This window comes from Epinephelus fuscoguttatus, linkage group LG22 (genome assembly GCF_011397635.1).
Source record: "Epinephelus fuscoguttatus linkage group LG22, E.fuscoguttatus.final_Chr_v1".
In the NCBI taxonomy this organism is placed as follows: domain Eukaryota; kingdom Metazoa; phylum Chordata; class Actinopteri; order Perciformes; family Serranidae; genus Epinephelus; species Epinephelus fuscoguttatus.
The window spans coordinates 9,606,657-9,631,589 of record NC_064773.1 but is presented as its reverse complement, the minus strand read 5'-3'; the positions used below and the strand labels follow the sequence as shown (position 1 = coordinate 9,631,589).

The 24,933-nt window shown below is 43.0% G+C and overlaps 1 protein-coding gene across 4 annotated transcripts in view; it reads left to right on the top strand.

Annotated features, from left to right (window-relative positions):
• The first annotated feature begins 686 nt into the window (after positions 1-686).
• ppfia2 (PTPRF interacting protein alpha 2) overlaps positions 687-24,933 on the top strand; it is a 282,784-nt gene continuing 258,537 nt past the window's right edge. For all 4 annotated transcript variants that reach the window (XM_049566807.1, XM_049566806.1, XM_049566804.1 and 1 more), the window contains exons 1-2: positions 687-972; positions 16,508-16,763. In XM_049566807.1, the coding sequence (XP_049422764.1) occupies positions 16,515-16,763 (249 nt within the window). In that variant the 5' untranslated portion in view covers positions 687-972; positions 16,508-16,514. The remainder of the gene's footprint in view (positions 973-16,507; positions 16,764-24,933) is intronic.

Genomic DNA, 24,933 nt, shown 5'->3' with positions numbered 1-24,933 from the left:
TTGTTGCCTCAACCCAACCAGGTGTTTTTGTTGCCTAAACCCAACCAGGTGTTTTTGTTGCCTAGGGTACCTTTCACGTCGTATGTGGACGTGGAAAATCCATGACCAAACGTCGATATGTGAGGTCAGAGTGAGAATGTGTTGAAAATTCATGCAGCGTTTAAATGAAAAAAATCCCATGACTTTTAGATTTGTTGCATTATTTGTAATTTAGTTTTTGCCCAACAATATTCAGGGTATCAGTTGTATAGCCTACTTCATAACACACTTGTGACTGTTAAGTTAAACCCATCGTCCCCATATGAGGACTTTTTTTTTGTTTGTCCAAAACTACTTCCTGTTCAAAGACAGTGTTTAGTTTTTCATATTTCTCAGGTCTTACTGATGGAGACATTAAAGATGTATACCAAACGGAAGCTGAGGTCTCAGGAGGACACAGTCACTGTTGTATTTTTTTTTTTAAAAAATATATATTATACCTAATAAATTACTAAATTGGGATAAATATTAGAAAATATACGTTATGAAAATATTATTTTATTATTAGCATTATTATTATTATAAAAGGTCCACACACACACACACAGAGGGGGGAAGAATTGCACAGCTGCAACTTTAAGACTCCACACGCCTCCCCTCCGCCAGCTCCGACAATGGTCTTTTCCAGCTCCGCTTATCACAGCAGAATTTGTAACATGCCATAATTTCTCCACCGGTGTGTGTACAGCCCCGGAAATCAAATGTCATTACCCGACGCGGCTAATTTGGCGATTATTCCTGCTCTTTTGCTTTTGGACAATGCCAGCGGCGGGGAGCAGCCGCACCTTCCCGATCGGATCCTCGGCGTCGCTGCTTGTTTGCACTGAAGAAGCCTCCTAGGATTGTCCGCTCGCTTGATGGTATAGCTCGCAGAGACTGCAGTTGTCATTGATCCGCTGCCAGAGCCTGCACTCATAGTAGAGGGACTAAAATGTGAGTATGCACACACACTGTTGCCGCCGGTGTTGCGGTGACCTACATTGCCCCGCTCCTGCAGGCTCAAGGTGATTTTCCGCGGTGCCCTCTTCACATCCTCAACTCTGGGTGCTGATGGAGAGGGAGGGGGGTGGGGTGGGGGGGGTGGAGGATGGATACGCGGTGTATATGAGCTATACGTGCGGTGTGTGTGGTTGACATTGCGAGGCTCTCTGCAGGGGAGAGAAACACAGCCGGCTGTCACAGTGGAGAGACAGAGAGAGAGTTAAAGGGGGGCGGGATGCAGACTGAGAGGCTGGCATGATGTAATGCACTTGAGACAATAGCCAAGGATTCTCCCCAATTATCATTTCAGAGAATGAGGAGGAGATGTAAAGACGCTGCAGTCAGGCGGCCTCACTGTGTGTGTGTGTGTGTGTGTGTGTGTGTGTGTGTGTGGTTAATAACAGTAAAAAGAGGAGCTGTCATAGGGGGAACAGCTGCCCCTCCTATAAACAATATTATCACCGGCTATTATAGAGATGCAAGCAGGGGGAGAGCATGAATAGCCTCTCTGTCATCCATCCGCACACACACGCTCACACACTTGTCATTCTGGAGATGAATGAATGAATGAAAAAGAAGGCACACGCAGGTGGCTTAATTTGATGCTAGAAGGCTAATCGCCGCAGGCAGAGCTGTGATCCTCTCTGGTTAATATTTGCCACCAACATGACAACATTTGCATCGGTCGCTGAAGTTGTGGCACAAGTGGGATGCATTATGCAGAAGCGGTAATTTTGCATTAAAGAGTGTGACTTAATAGTCATGCAAATACACTCCACTGGCTAATATGTCTGGTGTGCAGGCGAGGCTTTTACTACCTGGTGGCTTTAATGTCTGTAAACTGATGGTTTAAGGGCACCTTAATGGGCATGGTTTGACTGAAAGCAAACCTTCTGTTAATGAGGAAATGCAGCTGAAATGTTGGCGGCGGCGGCAGCAGTGTGAGGCGGCACGGTTCAAATCAACCCGAGCTTTATTGCTTTTTTTGTTCACCTCGATCCGTGCTCTTATTCAGTTTCTATCGATTGACGGTTTGCGTGACCTTGCTGCAGGGGACTGTGGGCGATGTTAAAGGCTACACGCTGTCCTTCCATGCTTTCATGTGCATGCAGACTTGTTTTCAGTTGAACGCCCAGCCGGTGAAAGACACACACACTCCTTTCCCCCTCTCGCAGATGCTCACACACAGGTAGAGGTAAAGCGCGCTCAGACAAATGGACACACACATACACACACTTGATGCACAGCGTCCTCTCCCTTTCCCGCCTCCCTAATGGCAGCAGGCTGGGTGTAACTCTACACCCGTGCCATCCTCTTCATCCCGTCTCTGTCTCATTCACTTTTTACTGCTCAGTGTGTCAGCGTTCACACGAGGCTGTCAGTCGACGCAGAACACATGAAAGAAATATTTTGTGGTAGAATTTTACACACGCACAAGATATTCGTTATTTATTTTTATCTGCTTAATCTGTTTTAATGTTCCACTGCATGGATGTCATTATGTGGTTTGTGATTTTGCGCTGATAATAACTGATATTCAAGGAAACAAAGCAACAGTTGTTGGTAGATTTTGGGTCCATGATGAAGACTGTAAATCTGTGGAGAGAGGCAGATGGGATTTTATTGATGGATCGTACATCATAGAGATGTCAGCCTCGGTTAATTTTGCTTGTGGTAGCAGTGACTACTGGTTAATTTTTAAGGGGGGAGAGGGAGCTTTCCTTTTAGTCTGGCACTCCATTGATACATTGAGCTTTAGCGCCATATTTGAAAGCACTGTCCATTATGAGGTGGTGAAATTTTAATGTTTTGTGATGTAAATGTCTTTCATTTTATTTTCTGTTAGCTTTGCCAGCTGCGTTAACATGTGGAAACATGGTGCCCACTGCCCACCTTTCGGTCTCCACAGTCTTGGCCACTCTACAATCATACGACCTGGGCAAGGTGGGTGCTAACGTTAGCTAGCAGCGCTGCTCATTTCCCACTGTGAACGTAAACATGGTGGCCACTCTCTGGTCTCCCCCAGGTAGGCTCGTCGAGTAAGCGCATTCATTTTGAGGCAAAAATCCCTTTAACATTGTTAACCATGTTAGCACCACTAGCCGTGCCGACACTGCTAACAGTGCTAACAAAGCTAATATTGATAATAGTAAAATGCTAAAGGGTGGCTGCAGCTCAAAATCGCTTACTCACTGGGGCAACCTGGGGGGAGACTGGAGGGTGGCCACCATCTTCCCATAGCAACACTGTTGGGTTAGGATGGTGGTAAACTACTAGCTGTAAACGCTAAATGAGCAGCACTGCTAGCTAACATTATCTCCCACTAGACTGGGGCAGTGTGCAGCGCAGTAAACTGAACAGTAGCAAAAAAGAATGTCAAGCTCGTCAAGTTTATGCGTAAGGAGAATAACTTGTTAAGCAGGCGCTTCAGTCTTGCCTTTCTCCAAGTTAACAGTGTCTTCCACGTTGCTTATACGCTGCTCCACCTCATACAAGTCGCGCACATCCCTCTTAACATCACAGGTTCCATCCAGAACCTTACCAGTTGTCACTTCTCATCAAGTAAAGTTTTTGCATAACATCCACATTTAGAATATATTAGTCACCTGTCTTTTCTAAGTGTCGGGTCGGGCTAATTCCTGGCGAGCTAGTGCTAGCATGGCTGCCAGTATCCGACTCGTCATCCTGCTACACAGAGAGAATCTCTAAACTCGATCTTTGCCTTTTTCGGTGGCATGACACAAGATTTATACTCTGGAATAAAAAAATACAATATGATATAATAAAAAATGTAGGATCCCACACACTGCCAAAAAATGTGGTCACTTCAAATCAAATTATTATTATTATTATTATTATTATTATTATTAATCAAATTAATTCTATTTTGTTCTTTTGATTAATTGTCATTGCCCTTGGATTAAATTTAAATCAAATTACTTTCTCCTCCTGCCTCCTGACCAGGACTCTGTTTTATATGTCTGCTTATTGTCACTTGCTAAATGAAACACAAAGACGAAATCGATTGCACCAAAAATAAGAGCTCACAGATTGTTGGATATTCATTTATCAAAATTCCTCTCAAGGTTTCCCCACATGTGCTGTTCAAATGTTGTTTCCCAACAACCTTCTGCACATTGCAGGAATCAAATTCTTGCCGAGAATACTGAATAAAACTTCTAATTTACTTTTTTTTTTACCTTGGCATACACATGGTAAAAAATGAAATGAAAATATTAGATAAATGAAGCTATCTGCGAAATACTGCCATCCCACCATGTCATGTCATTTGGTGATAACCTCAGTGATAGTTTTCATATTTTTAACATTTATTCTAAACCCCAACTGGCAAAGGTCAGTCCAATATTCACTCTCCTTTTAGCTTTGTTTTTGGTCTCTACCAACTCCTCTTTAGCAGCTAAATGCTCCACTGTGTTCAGCTGCTAGTAGCTAATTTCATCTGTCTGACTGACATGATTGTCACTCGGTGGCTCTGATTGGTTTTTTTTGCAAATGCCGTTCGAGGCACCACAAGGAGGCGGAGGAACAGGATTGTTTTTTCACAGATCATCTGTCTTATATGCTTCTGTGTGAATATAGTGACAGTTTTCGTGAAGTTATTTTTATAAAACTCCTGTTTTTACATGCACCTCAGGTCACTAAAATGCCCCAGATTCCAAGGACATGACCGTAATGTCATAGCTGCTGCCCTGCCTTAAACTAGTCACATGACATTGTGGCCATCATGGCTTAATGCAACACTTTTCCTTTGAGAACATGCCCAGCTGTTAATACTCCTCCGGTATCCGAGAGCCTTGCACTGTGTTGCAGTGACAGCGCTTTTCATCCAAACCACATCAATTAGCATCAATATTATGTTTCATCATCCATGACTGTTGCATCACCCCAGATTGTCACAGCCCAGTCGCCAGGAGAAAATGTTGGCAAATGTTTCTGCAGACCATGAATATGTTGGATTGGCATGTTTCATACAAATCAACATTTCTGTCATGAACGTGATGTCTTATAAGCTGACTTTGTCATCGGGAGGTGGAGGTGGAGGTGGATGGTGTGACACCTTGGTGAGGGGGCTACCAAGCTGCAGACGATTGGTCAAGACCGACAAATAACAAAACTGTTTGCTATTTAGCGAGTCATTGCTGTGTTTCCAGTGGTGTTTTGTAGTACCCCATCGCTGTTGTTCTTTCCAGGATAGTGTCACAAAAAGTGATTGTATTTACAGAGGCATACTTGGTTTCCTGCTGGGATAGTGTCCCGAAAAGCGCTTGTTTTTTACAGAGACATTGCAGTGTTTCCTGCCGGGATAGTGCCACAAAAAGCAGCTGTTTTTTACCGAGACATCTCTGCGTTTCCTGCCAGGACGCTGCCATGAAAAGCAGTTGTATTTACAGAGGCATAGTTGGTTTTCTGTCGGGTTAGTGCCACAGAAAGTGGCTATTTTCTTTACAGAGACGTTGTTGCGTTTCCTGCCGGGATAATGTGTTCAAAAGCGGTTGTTTTTTTCTTACAGAAACATTGCTGGTTCCCCACCTGGATAGCGCCATCAAAAGCAGTTGTATTTACAGAGGCATAGTTGGTTTTCTGCCGGGTTAGTGTCATGAGAAATGCAAGAAACACATAGCCGTGTTTCTTGCTGGGATAGTGCCCTGAAAAGTGGTTGTTTTTTACTGAGGAATCTGAGCAAGCTTTTCCTAATGATAACCAAGTGGTTTTTCAGCCTGAATCTAACCATATGTTAACTGCAGTGCTGTTGTTGATGGTTTACAGAAACATACAATGCCAAAATGTTTTTCTGGCAACTGGGTTGACACTGCAGGTCACAGATCAGCTTTGTGTGGCCTTGAAGTGTTGGAGATGAGTTAATAGTTTGCTCCATCCGCTCAGTAGAGTCCCATCTGAGTGCCATTGTATGTTCCTGTGGCTGTGATTAAATTGAATGGACTTGAATTGTTTTCTTGGCAGGCTGTCTCTTGGTTGTCAGAAGTCTCTGTGGTGCAAGGAGCCATATGAATGGGATTTCTCGGCACTATGAGTGTATCATGCAATCTGGTCTGTTCCATTCACAAAAATGCTGTGTCACACTTTTCCCACCTGTCGGCCTGATATGGATGCCAAAGTGGGGGAAGAACGGTGTGCAGCAGTTTTGCCATTACCCTTTGTGCTCATCATTGCAGTCTGTAGATGCACTTTGCGCTCAACGGCAGGCCAAGAAATCAAACACAGACATTATTTAAAAGTGGAATTTCCCAGTAGTCAGCTCCCTTGACGACCGCAAAGCGACGTGTGTAATCAGCCCAGTGCTCCTGGTACTGATGTAAGTGAAGTGCATTATCATCAAAACAATCGGGTCTAACACTCTTCTTCATGTCGTGAGGAGCTGAGCCTAATAGGGTGTTACAAATGTTTGAAAAGATGACCTCGTATTTCATAAAAGATCGGCCCCTTAATGGGCTTTTTCGGGCCTAATTTGTTTTTTAAATCATTTCTAAATGACCATCTCTTTACTTATGAATTCCATGCTTGATGATAACAAAGCTTTAAACACACTATTAAATAATGCCGGTCCTATTTTAACGTCTCCAAAGTCAGCTCAACAAGCATACAGTAGTTCAGCTTATCTACAAAGCCACAGAGTGTCGTGTTCAGTCCTCTGCTTGTTCTGCACACGCTCGCTCCTCTGCATGCCTTTTGATGTTTCCCAGGTGGCGAATAGTGCTGAATTTGCCTCACACGGCCATATATTGCTCGGGAACATACTGCTGTTTTGTGTAGCTGCTCCTTATCTGCTCACACAATTGTTTCCATTAATTAGATTAACTGAAGACATTCAGGAAATTAGCCGCAGCTTGCTGATTTGTTCTTCCCAAAATGGAGTGGTTCTACATAAGTGGTAAAATTTACATCTGTCCCATATAGATAGCTCACTGCCTGCTTCAGTTAAACTCAGGGGAACTCTCAAGCACCAGGGGTTTATTGTTCATTTTGTCACATTTGTCTGATTTACAGTTTTTAAAGTGTAGATAATCATCTTGAAGATATCTCTGCAGTTGCTGCCCTGACCATGTGGATGGCTAATATAGAGGCAAATATTATTCGAGGTCACCGTCAACACGTTCTCATTTACAACTTGTCAGATACTACAGCTTGGTTTGTGGCCCTACGCTTCAATTTATGACGCTCAAGGAGCCCCTCTAGCATCAGTTTTGGACACTTCAGTTTCCACTTGTTACGTACAGGGTATTAATTATTAAATGATATATTTTGGGCAGGGCAACACAATGGTTTGAGTTGAAGGTGTGAGAAAGAATAGTATCAGTAACATTGTTCACACTGTACTACATTACAGAGAAATACAAAACCGTACTAATGAACCTTCATTAATATAGGCCTGTGGAATAACACTTTGTCGCCTTGCTCAGTGTCCCGCCCACAGCACTGTCTGATTGGTTACATGTCATATGTAATGATGAAGGCTGCTGTGCCACAGATGGCAAAGACACAGATTAGAGTTGCTGCTCTGGTGAGCAAGCAGACCTGGAACTGTGTGTGGAACATAAGGCAGCAGATAGTACTGAAATTGTATTAAGCATCACACACTGAAGTTGCAAGTGTTTCCACTACGGTTTACCGTGGTAGTTACTGCATGTAACTAAGAAGGAGAGGAAGAGGAAATGAGACGGCGCCTTGGCGTGATGAGAGATGTGACGAGTATCATAGTTTATGAAAATGCAAAACAGCGAAGATACAGACATTTTACACACCAGACATATTTACCACAGACGTGCCAATGTGCATTCAAACCTCGTTGGACCCATTTATATGAGTCAGCCGTCCTGTCACTCTGTTTGTCACTGTGAAGAGGGGGGCACTGGCAGTACACCACCAAACCGTGGTGATACGTTGCTGTTCAGGTTTAGGAAACGATGCTGATTTGGGTTAGAATTATGTTTACTTTTGGTTTTACACGGGACACAAATCAGCGGTCTCCTACATGATTTATTTTTCTCGCTGTGTCACTCTCGCTTGCTACTCTTAAAACTGCTTACGTGCAACGACTACAAGGAGATGCAAAACAACAACAAAAAGAGCCTAAACAGCTATGAAGTTTGTGCGTCTTTCTCCAGTGTAAGAGAGATGGCAGGGCCTTTTTCATGTCTGTGCCCAGGGGCTCATTGTCCCGTAATCCGCCCATGCTTTTTTGTAGTGATCCATAATTAAGTAAACAGATGTGGCTCTTGTACAGGTCCCTTTTCTCCTGTACTTCATCGCCAAAATGCTTTCATATCCCAACTTTTAAATCAGGTGGTATCCATCGATTGCTACTTATAGGTCACACTACCTCCTGTGTTGGCACAAAGCCCTGGCATCGAACTTAAATTGTGAGGTGCTGCGTTGTCCACTGTAGATGTGATCCTGGGCTGCAGCAGTTTGTCAGTGTGGCTTTTGGAGTGGGTTTTACAAACTTAGAGCCAGTGGTTCAGGTTTTGCTGTGATCTCATCAGTTTTCGATTTGAAGTCAGCCATCGCTTCTGCCTTTTTTTCTTGAGTTTGCTCAGCAACTTCCTGCTGCCAGCTCGACGTCAGCCTGGAGCCAGGTGTCTGAGCTTAGATGAGGCTGCTAGGCAGAAAAAAGGGCTATGGATTTGTTGCACTGATTGGGAAGAAAACCTCACTCCTACCCCCCTGAATAATTCATTGATTGGCATATGGCATGGAGAGAAAAGCCCAATGATCCCTGCCTGTCTGTCTGTGCGCATTTCTTACTGCATCTGCGGCCCACAATGTGCTCAATTGAGCGCGTTGCTGTTCCTCCCTCCCGTGATTCCTGCATAATTTCAGACTCGCATTTAACATCTTTAACCAGCCGCGCTAAATTCACTCACTTAAGCTCCATCTTGTTTATACAACATTCTTAGTCTATTGCTACAAATACCAATTTCTCTCTGTGAGTATCATTCCAACAGATAAAATCGTACATACTCATTATTAGACATGCATTTATGCTAAGCCAAACGTCTGACACGCTAGTGGAATTTGAGGGCAGATTTCCTGGTGTGTATTATCATAATGTGCCATGATGTTGCACTGCGGAGGAGATGTGCAAAGAACGACACTCCATCAGTCGTCGTCCTATTTCGGGCTCTGCGAATATCTGTCGAGCAAATGGTTATTGTAATGAGGGTCAAATTGGCGGTGCACTTGTGAGGAAGTAGTATTGTTACTGCTAGTGAGACAACATCTGCATCCCGGCTGGCAAGTAGAGCTCCCAGACCACACATTGTTCACACTGCCCACTGTAGGTGATTAGCGTTTATCTTTCCAAGAGGATCACACTTGCTCTTACCTGTCATCACTACTGCCTCCTCGCTTCACACAAGAGAGAGACACACGACTCAAACATGCACTCTGCTGACAGTATATGGCAAATATTGAGCAGTAGAGGAGCCGAATTTCCCCACTTAAGAGAGAATTTTAGGAAAAGCAGTGGGTGTTTATCACTGCATTCGAGATATATTCCTCTGTCCCTTTTCCTGGATCTCCATTTTAACTAAAGAGGCAGGCCCGACGCCTTTTGAATGACACAATTAAGTGGATAAATGTTTAATTGAGTGACATGGTTTGCTTTCGGTTTTCAGGGAGGCTGCTTAATACGTCTATGGGCGCAGACAAAAGCAGATCAGTCAGTGCACTTTCCCTCCATGTCTATTGATTTTCCATAGACAGTAGAAATGATTTAAGGGGCAGTCACGGTGAGATCAAAGCATAAGGTGCAGGAACAGGACAAAAGGGGATCGTATGTGCCATGAAGCAGAAAAACATCCTCAATACACTTTGCTTCCTGCACAGCTTAAAGGGCAAATAAAACGCCATTACACAACAGAAATGGGCCTATTTGTTGGTGCACTGTGGAGACCACAGCAGAGTGGGATCACTGAGGAGTTATGAGCGATGTAGAAGATTACAAGTAAAGGTCAGGTTTTGGAGTTAACCCCTCAGAATGTGGAAACAGGAGCTGCCATTTTGCTTTTCAGAGCTGCCATTTTGCATTTTGCAGAACTAGACTAGAGCAGTAGTTCTCAACTTGGACTTCAGAGACCTCCAGGGTAGGCTTGTCACGATACTGGAATTTCAGTAGTTGATACCGATACCAGTGAATTTCCACGATTCTCGTTACTCATTCGATACCACGATAAAAAAAAAAAAACAACAACAGAAAGTGATGCAGGCGCTTAACCGTTCCGTTGTGGTGAAGAGGGAGCTTAGCCAGAAAGCGAAGCTCTCGATTTACCGGTTGATCTACGTTCCAACCCTCACCTATGTTCACGAGCTCTGGGTAGTGACCGAAAGAATGAGATCGCGAATACAAGCGGCCGAAATGAGTTTCCTCCGCAGGGTGGCTGGGCTCAGCCTTAGGGATAGGGTGAGGAGCTCAGACATTCGGGAGGGACTCGGAGTAGAGCCGCTGCTCCTCCGCATCGAGAGGAGCCAGTTGAGGTGGTTTGGGCATCTGGTAAGGATGCCTTCCCCGGACCTCGGGGCTGCCCCAGAACACGCTGGAGGGATTACATCACCCGGCTGGCCTGGGAATGCCTCGGGGTTCCCGCAGAGGAGCTGACGGAAGTGGCGGGGGAGAGGACTGTCTGGGCCTCTTTGCTGAGGCTGCTGCCCCCGCGACCCGGACCTGGAAAAGCGGAGGACGACGAGTACGAGTACGAGTACGAGAAAGACGAATGTCAGCCTTCAATGTCCACGTTTGTATCCTTAAAAAAAGTCAGTTTAAACCGGGCTCGGGCTCATAATTACAGGGACGGGCCAGGCCGGGCTTGGACAGAACATGCACAGGCTCAGGTGGGGTTGGGCTGGATTTTTTGGGCCCGATCTAAGATCTAGCACTTGTAGAAGCCATTGTTTCTAGCAAAGACGATGGAGAACATCTTCTTTGGTGCTTGTCCTCGGCACAGACTGACGCGCTTATACTGCCCCCGTCAGCTCCGACAGGAATCGACAGGGGCACAACACTAGGGCAAAATTGCATCCGGTACTTACGGTACTGAGAAAAAAACAGGTACCAACATATTTTTTGGATGTTGGCATCGACTTGGTACCAAAGTATCGGTTCTCATGACAACCCTAGTCTAGGGAGTTCCAGGGGGTCCTCATAAAAACGCTACTTAATGCACTATAGAAGTGAACCTGATGTGAGTCAAGGCTGTTTTAAAGTCGTGTTCTATGCAGAGCCTACGTCGTACCCTACACAACTGGTCTCCACTGCTCTGAGCATTTATACTTATATGGTGGTATGTCTGTGTCGCTCTACAATTACTCATTCAAAACGCTAGCTAACGGTGGTGTTTCTACACTGTGTTGAGTGCTGCCAAGTTTGATAGATTAGATCAGCACACATAAAACACACTTAAAACATGAGTTTATAGAGTGGTGCAGGAATGAGTCCAAAACCCGGAAATGAGTTAGCATTTTTGCACTCCCAGTTCACTCGTCTCAGAGTCAGTGGGTTTTTCCAAATCGGTTTTTGGTTAGATGCCTGAAATAAGGTCTGTGGTGGACACAAGCTCAAAGAGACTTTCACATTTTCTTCTATGATATAAAACACTATGTGTGTCATTTCAGAAGTTAGCATAGGAGCTAGCAGACTTTCCCCTGCTACACCAATGTTGAAATTTTAGTAAATAAAAGCCTCATTTGCACTGAGGGAAATGGTTTTTAGTTTACAAAAATAAACATGAGGTCTGCGTTGCTGTGACGTGTACTCACCTGTGATAGTTACATTTCTGGGGATGTTCATGCCAGGTCACGACCTAAGAGTGTGACTGTTCTTATCACAGGTTTTACTTCCTCCAGGCTTGTCTCCTTAACTGTGGTTCACAACTAGGCTATAGAATTCTGGTCTTAATCATATCTAACAACCTGAGGCCACATCCTATCAAAGGGGGGTCTGTGACCTAAAGTGTATCAGTTGAGGGTCCTTGACATGATAAAGGTGAATGAATTGAACCAACGACATTAAATTTTGCAGATAAATTGTAGGAAATCCCAAACTAAAATAGGCATATACAAGTTAGTTTGTTGGAAACTGGAAACGGCACAAGTACCAAGAAAACAACATCACATGAACATTTTTCATAGTGGATTACTGGAGGGTGGATTTTTCTTTTGTCACAAGGAACACAAACTTACAATCAGCATCAATACTCTGCCTTCAGCCTGTTTTGATATTCCCTGCCAGATGCCGTATTTGTATGGATTTTTATGCAACCAGCACCTTCCTCCCTGCGCTCAGCTAACACGTATTGAGCCAGAGTCAGGAATAAATCACTACCTTCTACTTAAAATGCACCACCGGTGTCCCAGTCTGTCCGCCGGCTGGCCTGCTCTCCAAGCGAAAGGCTGGCATGTGCTGGAGCGTCCAGCCAAGCAGCACACAGGCTCGGTCTCTCAGGTCTAAACGGCAGCGGATGGTGAACTGGTGAGAGTCTGGCCGGGTGCCTGGAGAAGATTTGGGAGACCCCATATTACTGCCAGAACATGCTGAGATACAGACCTGCCATTATAACCCACCCAGAGGGGACCAAGTCTGGGCAGTGGGATATTGAAAGCTTACTGAATAAACCTGGCCTGGGTCAACACACTGAGTAACTGCAGTATACATGCAGCTAACATTCAATCGAAGTGATTAACCTGTATGTATAGAGTGGTGTAGGAATGAGTTTGGAGACCTGGACATCAGTTAGTGTTTTTTACACATTAGTTCCCTGGTTTTAAAGTCAAAGGGGTTTTTGAATGTGTTTTTGGAAGGGGTGGGTTCTGCTCACTTATATATCGATACCGGCGTGGTACCCAACGCTACCCTTGTCTGGTACTTTACTTTCTCTGTAATGGCAAAAATGTAATTTTTGAACAGGCTGCAGAGGTGATGTAGTAGACAAAAATGCAGTCCTGCTCCTCTGCTTTTTTATACTCATACATATTCTGTCTCTGCTTGTGTGTGTGTCTGTGCATGAATGTGTCTCTGCTTGTTTAGTTTTGGTACTAGGCTGTTACTAAAATAATATAGAAAAGAAAATAGACCAAACACTGAAGCTGTCGTGACAGATTGGTGTTGCAGTGATAGTTTTGGTTCGCTGAAAAGTCTACAGAGCTGTTGTGGAGCTCTGTGGTTGGCTTCCTGGCTCCAAGGTGCTTCCACCTCCTGTCTGAAGTCAACCCTGGCAGCTCCATTGTCAGCCGCTGAGGTCTTTGCCTGGTTTCCAGGGTTTGGTGCACTTTGCGACACTTTGGCCTCTTGTCTAGACCCGGCCCTCCCACCCAGATGTGCTTTCAGGTACCGCAATTTAGCACTGATGGATTTAACGTGATACATATCATACCAACGTCATTCAGTTTGTACCCTCAGATGTACTGAGCTCCATACCTAACCCCAGGTTTTGGCTAGATCCCTGAAATAAGGTGTGTGTGCAACACCAGCTTAAGGCAATTTCACATATTGTTCTACAACATACCCCACTCCTAAATCTTAAGCATTTACATGTCTTAAAAAGGCGGTTGCTATCAAGCAGCTAAATCAAACTGTAGAGGTTGTCTGAGACATTAAACGACCATGCGACCATGGTGTAGTTTAATTTAAAGCCCAATGTTAGCTTTTTACATCTGGTGATGGTATCTACACTTCAGAAATCTTGTTTGAAGACGCTTGTTTGCCAAAAAGATTATTTTGTGCAGGAATCCAGTGGAAAAAACCCATGGACTTTTCGTCGAGGGAACCAGGGCGATGCTAACTTCCGCGTCAGCCTACAAAACAGCATCATCCCTGCACTACTCTATTAAGGGCCAGTGTTAGACTTTCAAATTATAGTTTGTAGACTGAGCTCTTGACACCTTTTAATATTTTTGTGGAAACTGAAAAATCAGTCAAAATATGTTTGGCTGTGCTTTTGACATTAGCATCAATCGTGATTTTTGTCAGTATTTGTTGTTCCAGGGCCTGCAAAAAATAACCAGCTAATCAGAAATGTAATACTCAACATTAGATGAATACATTGAAGCTTATTTTCTGTGCTGGAAGTTAGAAGATTTAGCCTAGAACGATTTCATACCTACGAACAGTGGAGCGATTGGTCCAAGATGAACTAACCTAGCTTAGCTTGCTTGGCGAAATAGTTAGCTCAGCTTTGGGCTTTCGATGAACTTGAAAACTATATACACATTATATCTGGTGTGTTACATTTGTAGAAATTATAAAGTATGACACGGTGGTTTAATGACTATACCAAACAGCTGGTTCCAGTGACTGTGAGTGTAGGATGACTGAAGATGCTAGCTTTGCACAATTTCACAACTCTGAATGAAACCCTGAGGATTCTTAGATGTATTAATAACTGGCTTGCTTGTTGAATAAGATATACCAAGTGACAATGACAATTTTATTGCTTTTGGAAGGTGTACTTCTGTCTTTTTTGACAGAGGCTAACTGTTTCCCCTTGCTCTTAGGCTTTGAGGTAAGCTAACGATAAGCTAAACATGTCTAGGTATCTATTTGTACTCAATGCACAGATTAAACCGATATTAAATCAGTAAGAATGTGAAGAATATTTTCCAGTGTTACTTGTACCAATGGAGTATCCTAAATGTCTCTTCTGTTTACCTCACCCTGTTAAATCATTGTAACCCACAGTTATTTGTAGCTTAGCTAGCTTACATCATAACACAACTCTGACGCGTGATGATGTAAGCCCAGTTTTAACCCTTTAACTATCCCATCAGTTGTGACGACTCCAGAGGCTTCCTGAAGCCCCTCAGGGAAGCTGGAATATGGTTTCACATATCCACTATAGCATAGATGTGGTGTATTATGCAACTCGATCTGGGCTGGATCATTAAACAGCACAAGCGTGAAATCTAGGGCAGAACGCCCAGCCTCCCAAGACGTCTCTGCAGCTTTGCAACGCTGGGGTGACGCTGAGCCGAGCTCCAACTGTGTCAGGCCCAGACTCATACTCACCAGCCATACAAGCAGAAATAGTGGGTATTCACACGTGTAGCAGGCACTGACGTAGACACAGAGTTGTCAACAGTGCTTCCAAACCTGGTGGTTGAGACCATTCAGTGGATCACAAGATAAACCTGAGGTGTCGTGAATAATAAACATGATAGAAACATTGCAGAAGTTGCAAAATTTGACCACTTTTATTGACCTTGCGATGGACCAGTGAGCTGTCCGTCCATCACTATGATGTATGGTAGGATATGTGCAGCCCGATGTAACTCTGAAAGGGTTCAGGGTTGTGGAAGTTGAATCCTTATTCCCACCTCAAATACAGAACAATACAGCCTGCAGTTCAGATTTGTTTGCAGTGCCCGGTGACATTTATTCTGAAAAGGTTGCTGTGATAGTTATTGGCACCTTTTAATAACAAAGCTAAAGAGCGTCCTCCTTATTAAACTGCTTCAGGTATGACCCAAGTGAGCTGATATTTATTGATGTTGCCATCTATTGCGTAATGCTGCCTCTTGCTGTTGAACGTTTTTGTTAAATGGCTTCCTGGGTCAAATTTTACTGAGGTTCGTGGGTTACTTCGTATGAGGCGATCAAATGGAAGCTAATTTCACCAGGATAGTAAAAGGAAAGTAGAGAGTGTACATGAAGTTATCATTAAGATGCAAGCATCTCGAAAATTGTATTGCTTGAGTAGAGATGTCAGGGGTTAACTGCTAATCAATTAACAGCCAATAATATTTTTGACTGGTTACATACTCTGTAGGTTAAATATGATACTCTTCAGTTTACAGCGCACCAACCGGGTCTGGTGCAGCAGTGCTGCTCATTCGACAATTACCGCTAGTAACACCGTTCTCACGCAACAGCACTGCTATAGGAACATTGTGCCCACTCACATTGTGAGTAAGCATCTCAATTTTTACCGCAAACCCTCTTTAGCATAATGTTAATAATGTTATCTCTGTTTGCACTATCAGCAGTGTCAGCAAGGATAGTGGTGCTAACGTGGTTAACAATGCTAAAGGAGTTTTGTGGCTCTAAATCTATTTGGCGATGGGATGGCATTATCAGTGGTCATCGCCAAATAAGCGCCGCCGCCAGCTAGCTCCCACCTGACCCAAGTGGTGCACAGTGCAGAGTGGCTAAGGCTTACATTAGCTAATCAGTGGAGACCAGAAGGTGGGCAGTGGGCACTGTGTTTCCACATGTGCATGGCGTTAACAGACTGTCTGTCACCAAAGCCAACAAATTAAGAACTGAACGTGACATCCCTATGCTTGATATATGTAACAAACATTTTATTCAAGATACCTGAATCTATGAAAGGACGTACAAGAGGAAATTCCATCAAGGTCAATGGTCTAACAGTTGTATAAATAAATTACTTTTCTATGTTTGATGTTTCGCCATCAGAAATAAATCTAACACAACACTCTCTCATCTCCCCGGCAGCGCCAGGATGATGTGCGAGGTGATGCCCACCATCAGCGAGGACACGGCGCTGAGTCAGCGTGGCTCTCAGAGCAGCGCCTCGGACCCAGACTCCCACTTTGAGCAGCTGATGGTCAACATGCTGGACGAGAGGGACCGGCTGCTGGACACGCTGAGGGAGACCCAGGAGAGCCTCGGCCTGGCTCAGCAGCACCTGCAGGACGTCATCTATGACCGTGACTCTCTGCAGCGCCAGCTCAGCTCCGCCCTGCCACAGGTGAGCCACGACAATGTTGCTTCTGGCGTCTTTTTAAATGTTATTTTCATGTCGTTTTGGCCTTTAGTGTCTGTTTGATAGTGCAGATGTGGACAGGAAAGATGGGAAGACATGCAATAAAGGTGCACAGCTGGAATTGAACCCTGGCATTGGATAGTCCAAATTAAAACACAGTTGCATATTGTTTTCCTAATGTACAGTATTTGCTGTGTTAAACCAACTCAAATGTCAGATTTCAGACATCCCCAAACAAAACCTGATAAGTAGTTGGTATTTAAAATCCCAGGCCTAATTCACATTCAGTGTGCATTCATCCATGTTGTTTGTATGACACTGCAGGCCTGCCTTTGTTTGCAGTCAAATCACTGAAATAACTGAAATATTGAGCTTGACATTTCGGGTTGCCGCTTGTTCATTTTTGTAGCAATATGTGAAGAAAAAAAAGAGAAATCTTTGGTAATAAGTCCTACAGCAAGCGGAGATTAGCACTTTCTCAAACTGTGTCAGTAATTCTAGTCACACGCTCTCCCCACTCTGTTTCCAGAAGACTCTGGAGGTTTGCTGGCGGTGGTTGGAGAGAGGAGGACTTTGTTCGATAGCACAGTAATCCGCATGGTTTCCGAGACACAGGCGAGGCACACACTGTGTCTGTATTAGCTTTGGTGTGATCTCATATTACTGCTTTAAAGAGGTTTGAAGTGTTCAAGCAATACTTCATATTTTGAATTAATTCAGCCAGAAAACCATTTCAACATCTGCTTTTTTTTCTTCGTCTCATGCTTTGGCCTGTAGAATAATTTGAATTAACCCACTTACACTTCTTCATTCGATCGTTGGGTGTCTGGGTGTCGAGATGTTACAAATATACCTCTACCAGAGTCTGTCTTTTCAAGGTTTTCATCTCGGATTCATCTTAGACTGTAGGTTTGAACTCAGGGTTAGGTGCTTTCCAGCTCATACTTTAGCCTCAGGGCTTTTTATTTTCTTCAGAAGTTACACAGAGGACGTAATATACAGTTGAGAGTACAAGACAAGAAAGGGAGAACTTGAGCACTACAGAATGCTGTTCATAGATTTCACCCAGAGAAAATAAAAAAGACGTCTTTCCCCATTCTTGTTGGAATAGCAACCGTCTTCCTCTCCTGTCCAAACGTCCGCTTCATTTCAGGAGAAAGCATCCAGGGCTGCCAAAGTGAAATAACTTTCCATTATCAGACAATTTCATTGATGTCCACCGGCAGTGGAGGTTGTATGGTGGCGCTGTGGTGATGTATTGGTTGTCATTGTGTAATGACAGAGCTGACATAGTGTTCTGGTGCTTTTCCCATCACCCGGCTTAAATTAGATGTCACTCCTGCGATTGGGATCCTCCCAGCGACGTCCTGGCACAAACGATTCCATTAATTAATCTGATGGCGTCTTATTGGCCTGTATGATTATCAACATTACTCTAATGGTTTATGAAGAGGTTTGTTAGGCCTTGGTAATTATACAGAGGCATTTAGTGACGGGAAAAGTGGCTCTGTTGTTCTGCTGTTTAAAATGCAGGAGATAAGAGTTTTTGGACAATAAGAGAAAGCTTATTTCAAAGAAGCTACCGCCACATTTTGTGCTGGTGTGTTATGAAGGTCTTTGCTCTTGATTAGGCTGTCATAAGTTTGCCTGCATCGGACACTTCTAAAGGAGCTCTGCGTACGATTTAGGGGGATTTAGTGGCGTCTAGCAGTGAGGATTGCAGATTGCAACCAGCTGAAACTTCTCCTGGTTAGAATTCTTTCAGTGGTCATTGTTCATGAAGTTTTAACCGGGAGCTGAATTTTCCGCAGAGGTGTCCTCCTCTCTAAATCAAACAGACCAGGTGATTATAACCAGTGAAAACTCTGAATGAAGCAGTGTTTTTCTAATGCAGTTTGGCATATCAGAGATGTGCTGCTAGCCCAGCGTCAGCGTATTTGTGCTCGTAACTTAAATTAAGATCCAGACATCCAGTAGGTTTATACCGGGAGCAGAATTATCCGCAAAGGTCTCTTCCTCTCTTCCTGTTTCTCCGATACTGTTTGGCATGTCAGAGATGTACCGCTAGCCCAGCATCTGCTAATGTGTGCTCAATTTTCTTTTGTTGATAATTTAAGATCTAGACCAGGGTGTCAAACACATGGCCCGCCAAAGGGTCCAATCTGACCCACTAGACAGCCAGACTAAGAGGTGCCAGGTCTCAGGAGCAAGTTAAACAACACGTTGCCTACTTCATGTAAAATTCTTTTTCCACCCTGACCAGAATACAGATCTCTGATATATCAATGAATACATACTGTGACCATGTTTAAAGATATTGCACACTGTGCAAAATATTTTTGATCAGCAGCTTCAGTTCAAAAGAATCTGTATCAGGAAATGTGTGGATAAATGCACATGTGATGACAGTGACAAGCAGACTGAGTGAATGAAACTGAGACATACTGTTGTAATTGCAGTTATTTTTCTTAAGACATCTCAGGCTGTTCATCTGTTTTAAATAATGGCCGTCTACAGAATATACCTGTAATTATTTACACAAAAAAGGGAAAATATTGGAGCTGATGGTACTTCTAGGTTATTGTACGATGGTTTTATTGGTCCAGCCCATCTGAGATTAAATTGGGCTGTATGTGGACCATCAACTAAAATGAGTTTTAAACCACTGACGTTAGACGTTCAGGAGTTTTTACCATCAGCCAAATTATCCACAGAGGTTTCTTCCTCTCCAAAACAAACAGACCAGATGATTTAAATCAATAAAAACATTGAATAAAGCAGTTTAACATTACAAATCAGCGTTTTTCCGACGCTGCTTGTTGCGGAGGGGCTGCTAACTACAGTCGCTGACGTGAAAATGCAAATGGCCTTATCTAGAGTTTTGTTTTGTTTGTCTGTTCTGGGCTACTGTAGAAATATGGCAGTGCAAAATGGTAATCTCTTTAGATGAGGACCCGCTCCCTATGTAGATAAAAACGGTTTATTCTAGGGGTAACAAAAACACTACAGTTCTTATTTGTAGGCGATTATACACAAATGAAAACACCAGGGCTTCTCCTGAAGACATTCTCTAGCTATATTATATTATATATATTTTTTTATATCTGCCAATAAATGCTCCTAATTGCTGCAATTTCTTTCAGAAACATTGGAAAAAAAGGCAATAAGCAACTTTGTGAGAGATGTCTCACAAATTGCAAAAAGAGAAAAGATTTATTTATTTATTTATTTTTAGAAAAAAGAAAAAAGCTAGAGAAAAAATATTCTTATTCTTATTCTTATTAAATATTATTATTATTACATATTTAAAATTATGGCACAGAATTATTGTAAGTTTTTCGGGTCATTTACTTGTTTTATTCTGTTTTATTTTTTAACTGTTTTTCTCATTTTTAATTTTTTTCTTTTTACTCATTTTTACTAATTTTTTCTAATATTTTTTTGCTAATTTTTGGGTCATTCTTCTCTTATTGCTCCTTGCCTTCTCTCCACATTTTTGAAAGCACTCAAGCCAGTTAACTCAGGTTTCAAAGGGTTAATACAGATCTAATTTCGCAGCAGTTGTAGGGGAGCAGCACTGTGGGACGATGCTCTGATAATCATGTAGTAGGATCCTTAAAGAGGGCAATAGGTAGCTCGCAGGTCTTTCTCCAGCCAGTGATTACAGAGGAGGTGGTGACTGAGAAAAGAAGCAGCAGAGTTTCTTTTTAAAGACAGAAGTGGCCTCATTTAGGCGATAGGCAGGCTGAGAATGTGTCTTTACTGATATCACTCCTCTGTTCCTGAAGCCCGGAGCGCTGGCAGGATTTGGCGTCGGCCCACCACAAACTTCCCTCCCTCTTGTTCTTATTCCCCCTTTCCCCTCTCTCTGTCTCTCTCTGACTGTTTCTGCTGTCACTGCCTTTTCTGTTATGTTGTGCTTTGCCTTGTGTCTCCCTCTTCTCCTCTACTTCTCCCCTCTCCCCATCAGAGGTCACGGCTCCACTACTCGTCATGACACTTTCGACTGATCGGAGTGACATTCGCCGTCCCCACTCGACGCTTCCAGGCAACACCGCACCCCCCCCCTTACATGCATAACAATCCAACAGTGCCCCTGTCCCTCCCCTGATATGCGTCCCCTCCTCACCCACTGTCCCTTGTCTTCTCCTTCTGCATTTCATCAGGCCATTTTGTTGCAGAGCGGAGGAATGGCAGAGGCAACCATTAGCTGTATATGTGTCATACGCCCATCGCTGCATGACATGCCCTGTATATATAAAATTGACGCCGAAATGCCTCTGCCTTGTATTTGAAGTAATATTTTGAAGGCTTGGAAGAAAGGCGGCTCTGAAAAGTCTCAGTCTCAGCGAAAAAAGTCATAAACATAGCAATACGCCCTGAGAAACTTCTTACATCAATCCTGCATATTATTCCTTTTCTCTACTGATTCAAGTACGTTCCAAACACTTGTAGTTGTTGCCACAAAATTGCTGACTTGTACTCGTGAGGCTTCACTGGATGTATGTTTAATATCTCATTAAAAATCCATATCGTGATGCTCGCAATATTGTGGCTCGTTGATATATCGATGTCATACTGTTACCCACGGCAACAACAAGCATGGCTGAAAACGACGTTATTACTGACTCTGCAGTGGATCCAAAAAGAGGAGCAGCTTCAGTAGTGTGGAATAAACTGCGGCGTCCTGAATGTTTCATGAACAGCCCCGGACTTCTCAGACTGCTTTATAAGTTACCGCTCAGAGGGAACTCATTCAGCGGCTCCTCTGGCAGCAGCTCAGCGTCACTCCCTCTCCTCTCTTGCCACGTGCACGCAGGAGTCGGTGTCTTCAAGTGGTTCAAACCTTTGGTAATGTAAACCTACGTAACGCTCACAGCTCGACAGAAAACTCCATATATGTGAATGTGTGATAGTTGTGGTATCATAACAGCCTGTCACAGGTTACAGCGTGATGATTAGAGGAGAAATGGCAGAGCATAAAGGTCCAGGTGGGAAAACAACTCAATCATTTAGGATTTTACCAAAAGAAGGAAATCACCTGTTGATTTATATATATAGATCCTAGGGGACATTTTTTGTATTTGGGAACTGTTTAAGTGTGTAATTTGTGTTAGATTTTTTTTATTTTCTATTTTCTTAAATTGATAATAAAATGTATTCTGTTAACTAATTTATCATATCGTCAAGACTATCGTTATCGCAGAAATGCCCTAAAATATTGTGATATTATTTTAGGGCCATATCGCCCAGCCCTAGTATAGATACGATTACAGTTATTACAGTGTTTTATACTCATGTCAGAATCCAAACCTCTTGAAAGTAATCATCTTATTTTTTAAGGGGGTCATTAGGGAGCTATTTCAACCACAAAATGACCATTTGTATATAATTTACTCACCCAGTGTTACCTTGAATTTGTGAAGAAAACTTTGTTTTTCTCACATACCTCTGGTGAACGAATAATCCAAAAATGGAAAAAAATTCTTGAGGAATTGAAGTCATAAGGGTCCGCATTTAACAACAGCAAAATTGCATCAGAACATTTGTTTACAAACTCTCACACAGCTCGTGCAGTATAATCTAGGTCTCATTTATCCAGTCATATGCTCAGTACTTCCCAAACAGACAGCACTTTCCAAGGGCGAACTGAACTGAAAGGGAAACTTACTTATGCCAGACTCCATTAACAAAAATAGTAATTTTACCTCACTGAACACAAGAGCTGTAGGTCTGCCACTGCCTTGACTAATTAGTTAGGTTGTGTTAATTTGTGATTTTGGGGTTTTAAAGAGTTAGTTCACCTTCACTTAAGTCACACAATAACACAAACTAACTCACTGATCAAGGCAGCAGTAGACCAGCAGCTCTTATGTTCAGTGCGGTAAAACTACTGTTTTTGTTAATGGAGTCTGGCTTTGTAGAAAGAATCGTCAGAAAGGGCTGTCTGTTTGGGACGTACTGAGCATACGACTGGATAAACGAGACTTGGATTATACTGCACGAGTTGTGTGAGAGTTTGTAAACGAGTATTTTGATATAATATTGCTGTTGTTAAACACCCTAAATGGACCCCTTTACTTCAATTCATCAAGAATGGTGGCTGTTTGGATTCTACGATCACCGGGGAGACATATAAGAAAAGAAGGTTTTCTTTACAAGATCAAGGTAACGTGGGGTGAGTCACTGATTAAAAAAAAAACAAAAAAAAACCAAGATGGTCATCTTTGGCTGAAATCTTCTTAAAGTGTTGTTTTTGAGCAGCAACATTGGGCAACTTGAGGAACAGTGAAAAAAGTTTCCACAGATACATAGTATAGCTGAGACGATTAAATGATTAGCTTATTAAGATCATAGGTTTGGTTTATTTAGGTTTGGGGGTCCTCCGCCAGAGGATTTTGAGCATCAAACACTTAATAACTTACATTTTTTATGCACCAGTTTCCTGCATAATTGTAGATGTGCATGTCTTTAATTATGTCAAGTAGAAGTCCTTTGCTGCTTAATCGGCAACTATTTTGAATAATTGTCAGCAAAAATGCAAAAACGTCATCGGTTCTTGCTTTTTAATCGTCAGGGTTTTGTGCTTTCCTGTGATTTCTGTTTACGTTATTGCAAGTTGAATATCTCTGGGTTTGGAAAGTTGGTTGTTGAAGACATCACCTTGGGCTTGAGGAAACTGTGATGGTCATTTTTCTCTATTTTTTGACATTTTATCAACAAAAAAAAAAAAAAAAAAAAATCGCTTATGAAAATAATTGTTACTTCCCAGCCCTAACAGATAGGTAGACTTAAACATTCCCAAAGAGGACTGTTTTTCCACAGTGTGTGAATTATCCATTCAATACATTAAATAATAAATATAATAAATAGATGTTTTTCTCAATAACCACCATCAGTTTGATACAATTTAGTGTGATATACATTCTGAGTGTTTTATTTTACCCTATAACAGGTGGTAAAGTCTATTCAGCAAATAAAGCGACAGATTTACCCTCGACTTCATCTCTGCTGCTGATGCAACATGCATTTCGTTGCACAGGGTGAGCAATTTGTTCTTGCCTCTAACTATAAGCCTCTCTGGGAAATGAGGGGCACCGCTGTCATCCGAAAGCCTGGTGTTTTTCCGTGTCTTGCATTATTCTGGCTTGTTTCCTCTGCTACAGTGTATCTGGAGTCACTCTGCTCGCACAAAGACTCCCCGCTTGTCCTCGATAAACTCAGTTTAGAGAAAGAGATAGGGAAAGACACAAAGAGTGTGGAGACAACCCAAAGCCCGCAGCGCCGCGCACATGTGACCCTCCTCCCATCCCCCAACGCCCCCTGTATCGTGACACAGGCAGGCGAGCTGGCAGACAGGCAGCGTTTCCCCGTAGCGCTCAGCTGTGCGTTACTGTACTCGGAGGGCCCTGAGGGGGCCGCGGGAGCCTTCTCCCCATGCTGTTTATTTACTGTTGCCAAGCATGGTCTCTTGTGAAAGCTGCTGCAGATGATGTTCTCAACAGCAGCTTCCGCTCCTGCTGATCCTGGTCATTGGCACCATGCTGTAGTCTTCCACAAACACAGACTCAAGATGTAGTCATACAGATGCTTCTTAGAGGAGGAGATCCTCTGGAGGCAGGAAGATGTTCCTATGTTTGATTGTCTTTAAGTGAATGGAGCCTAGGGCTGTAGTCAACCAAAGAAAATCTTGGTCGACTAGAGTCGCACATAATGTAATTAATTGATTAGTCGTGGAAAAAAAAAATCTGCACGTTACTATTACTTCCACAGTGGTGTGTCTGTGTCACTCTGCAGTTAAACCTCCAAAACACTAGTCAGCGGTGGAGGACTGTGTTAAGTGCTGTAAAGTTTAGTTCAAATCAAACTTTATTTATATAGTTAGTTCAAAACACACATTAAACATGGCTTAATAGAGACAGTTTCAAACACAAGTACACAAAGTGGCTTCACTATAAAACGCAGAACTGACAGACAAACACTTGTCTTTATCTGGACACATTTCCCCCACCAGTACGACATGCTAACGTTATTAGCACAAGCCTATGGCATTTTACATTGTATAAATTAGCCTAGCATCTAGTGATCTTGTCCTCATCTCATACGAAACCAGGGACAACAGCAACATGTAACAAAGGTAACAGCACACAGTTTG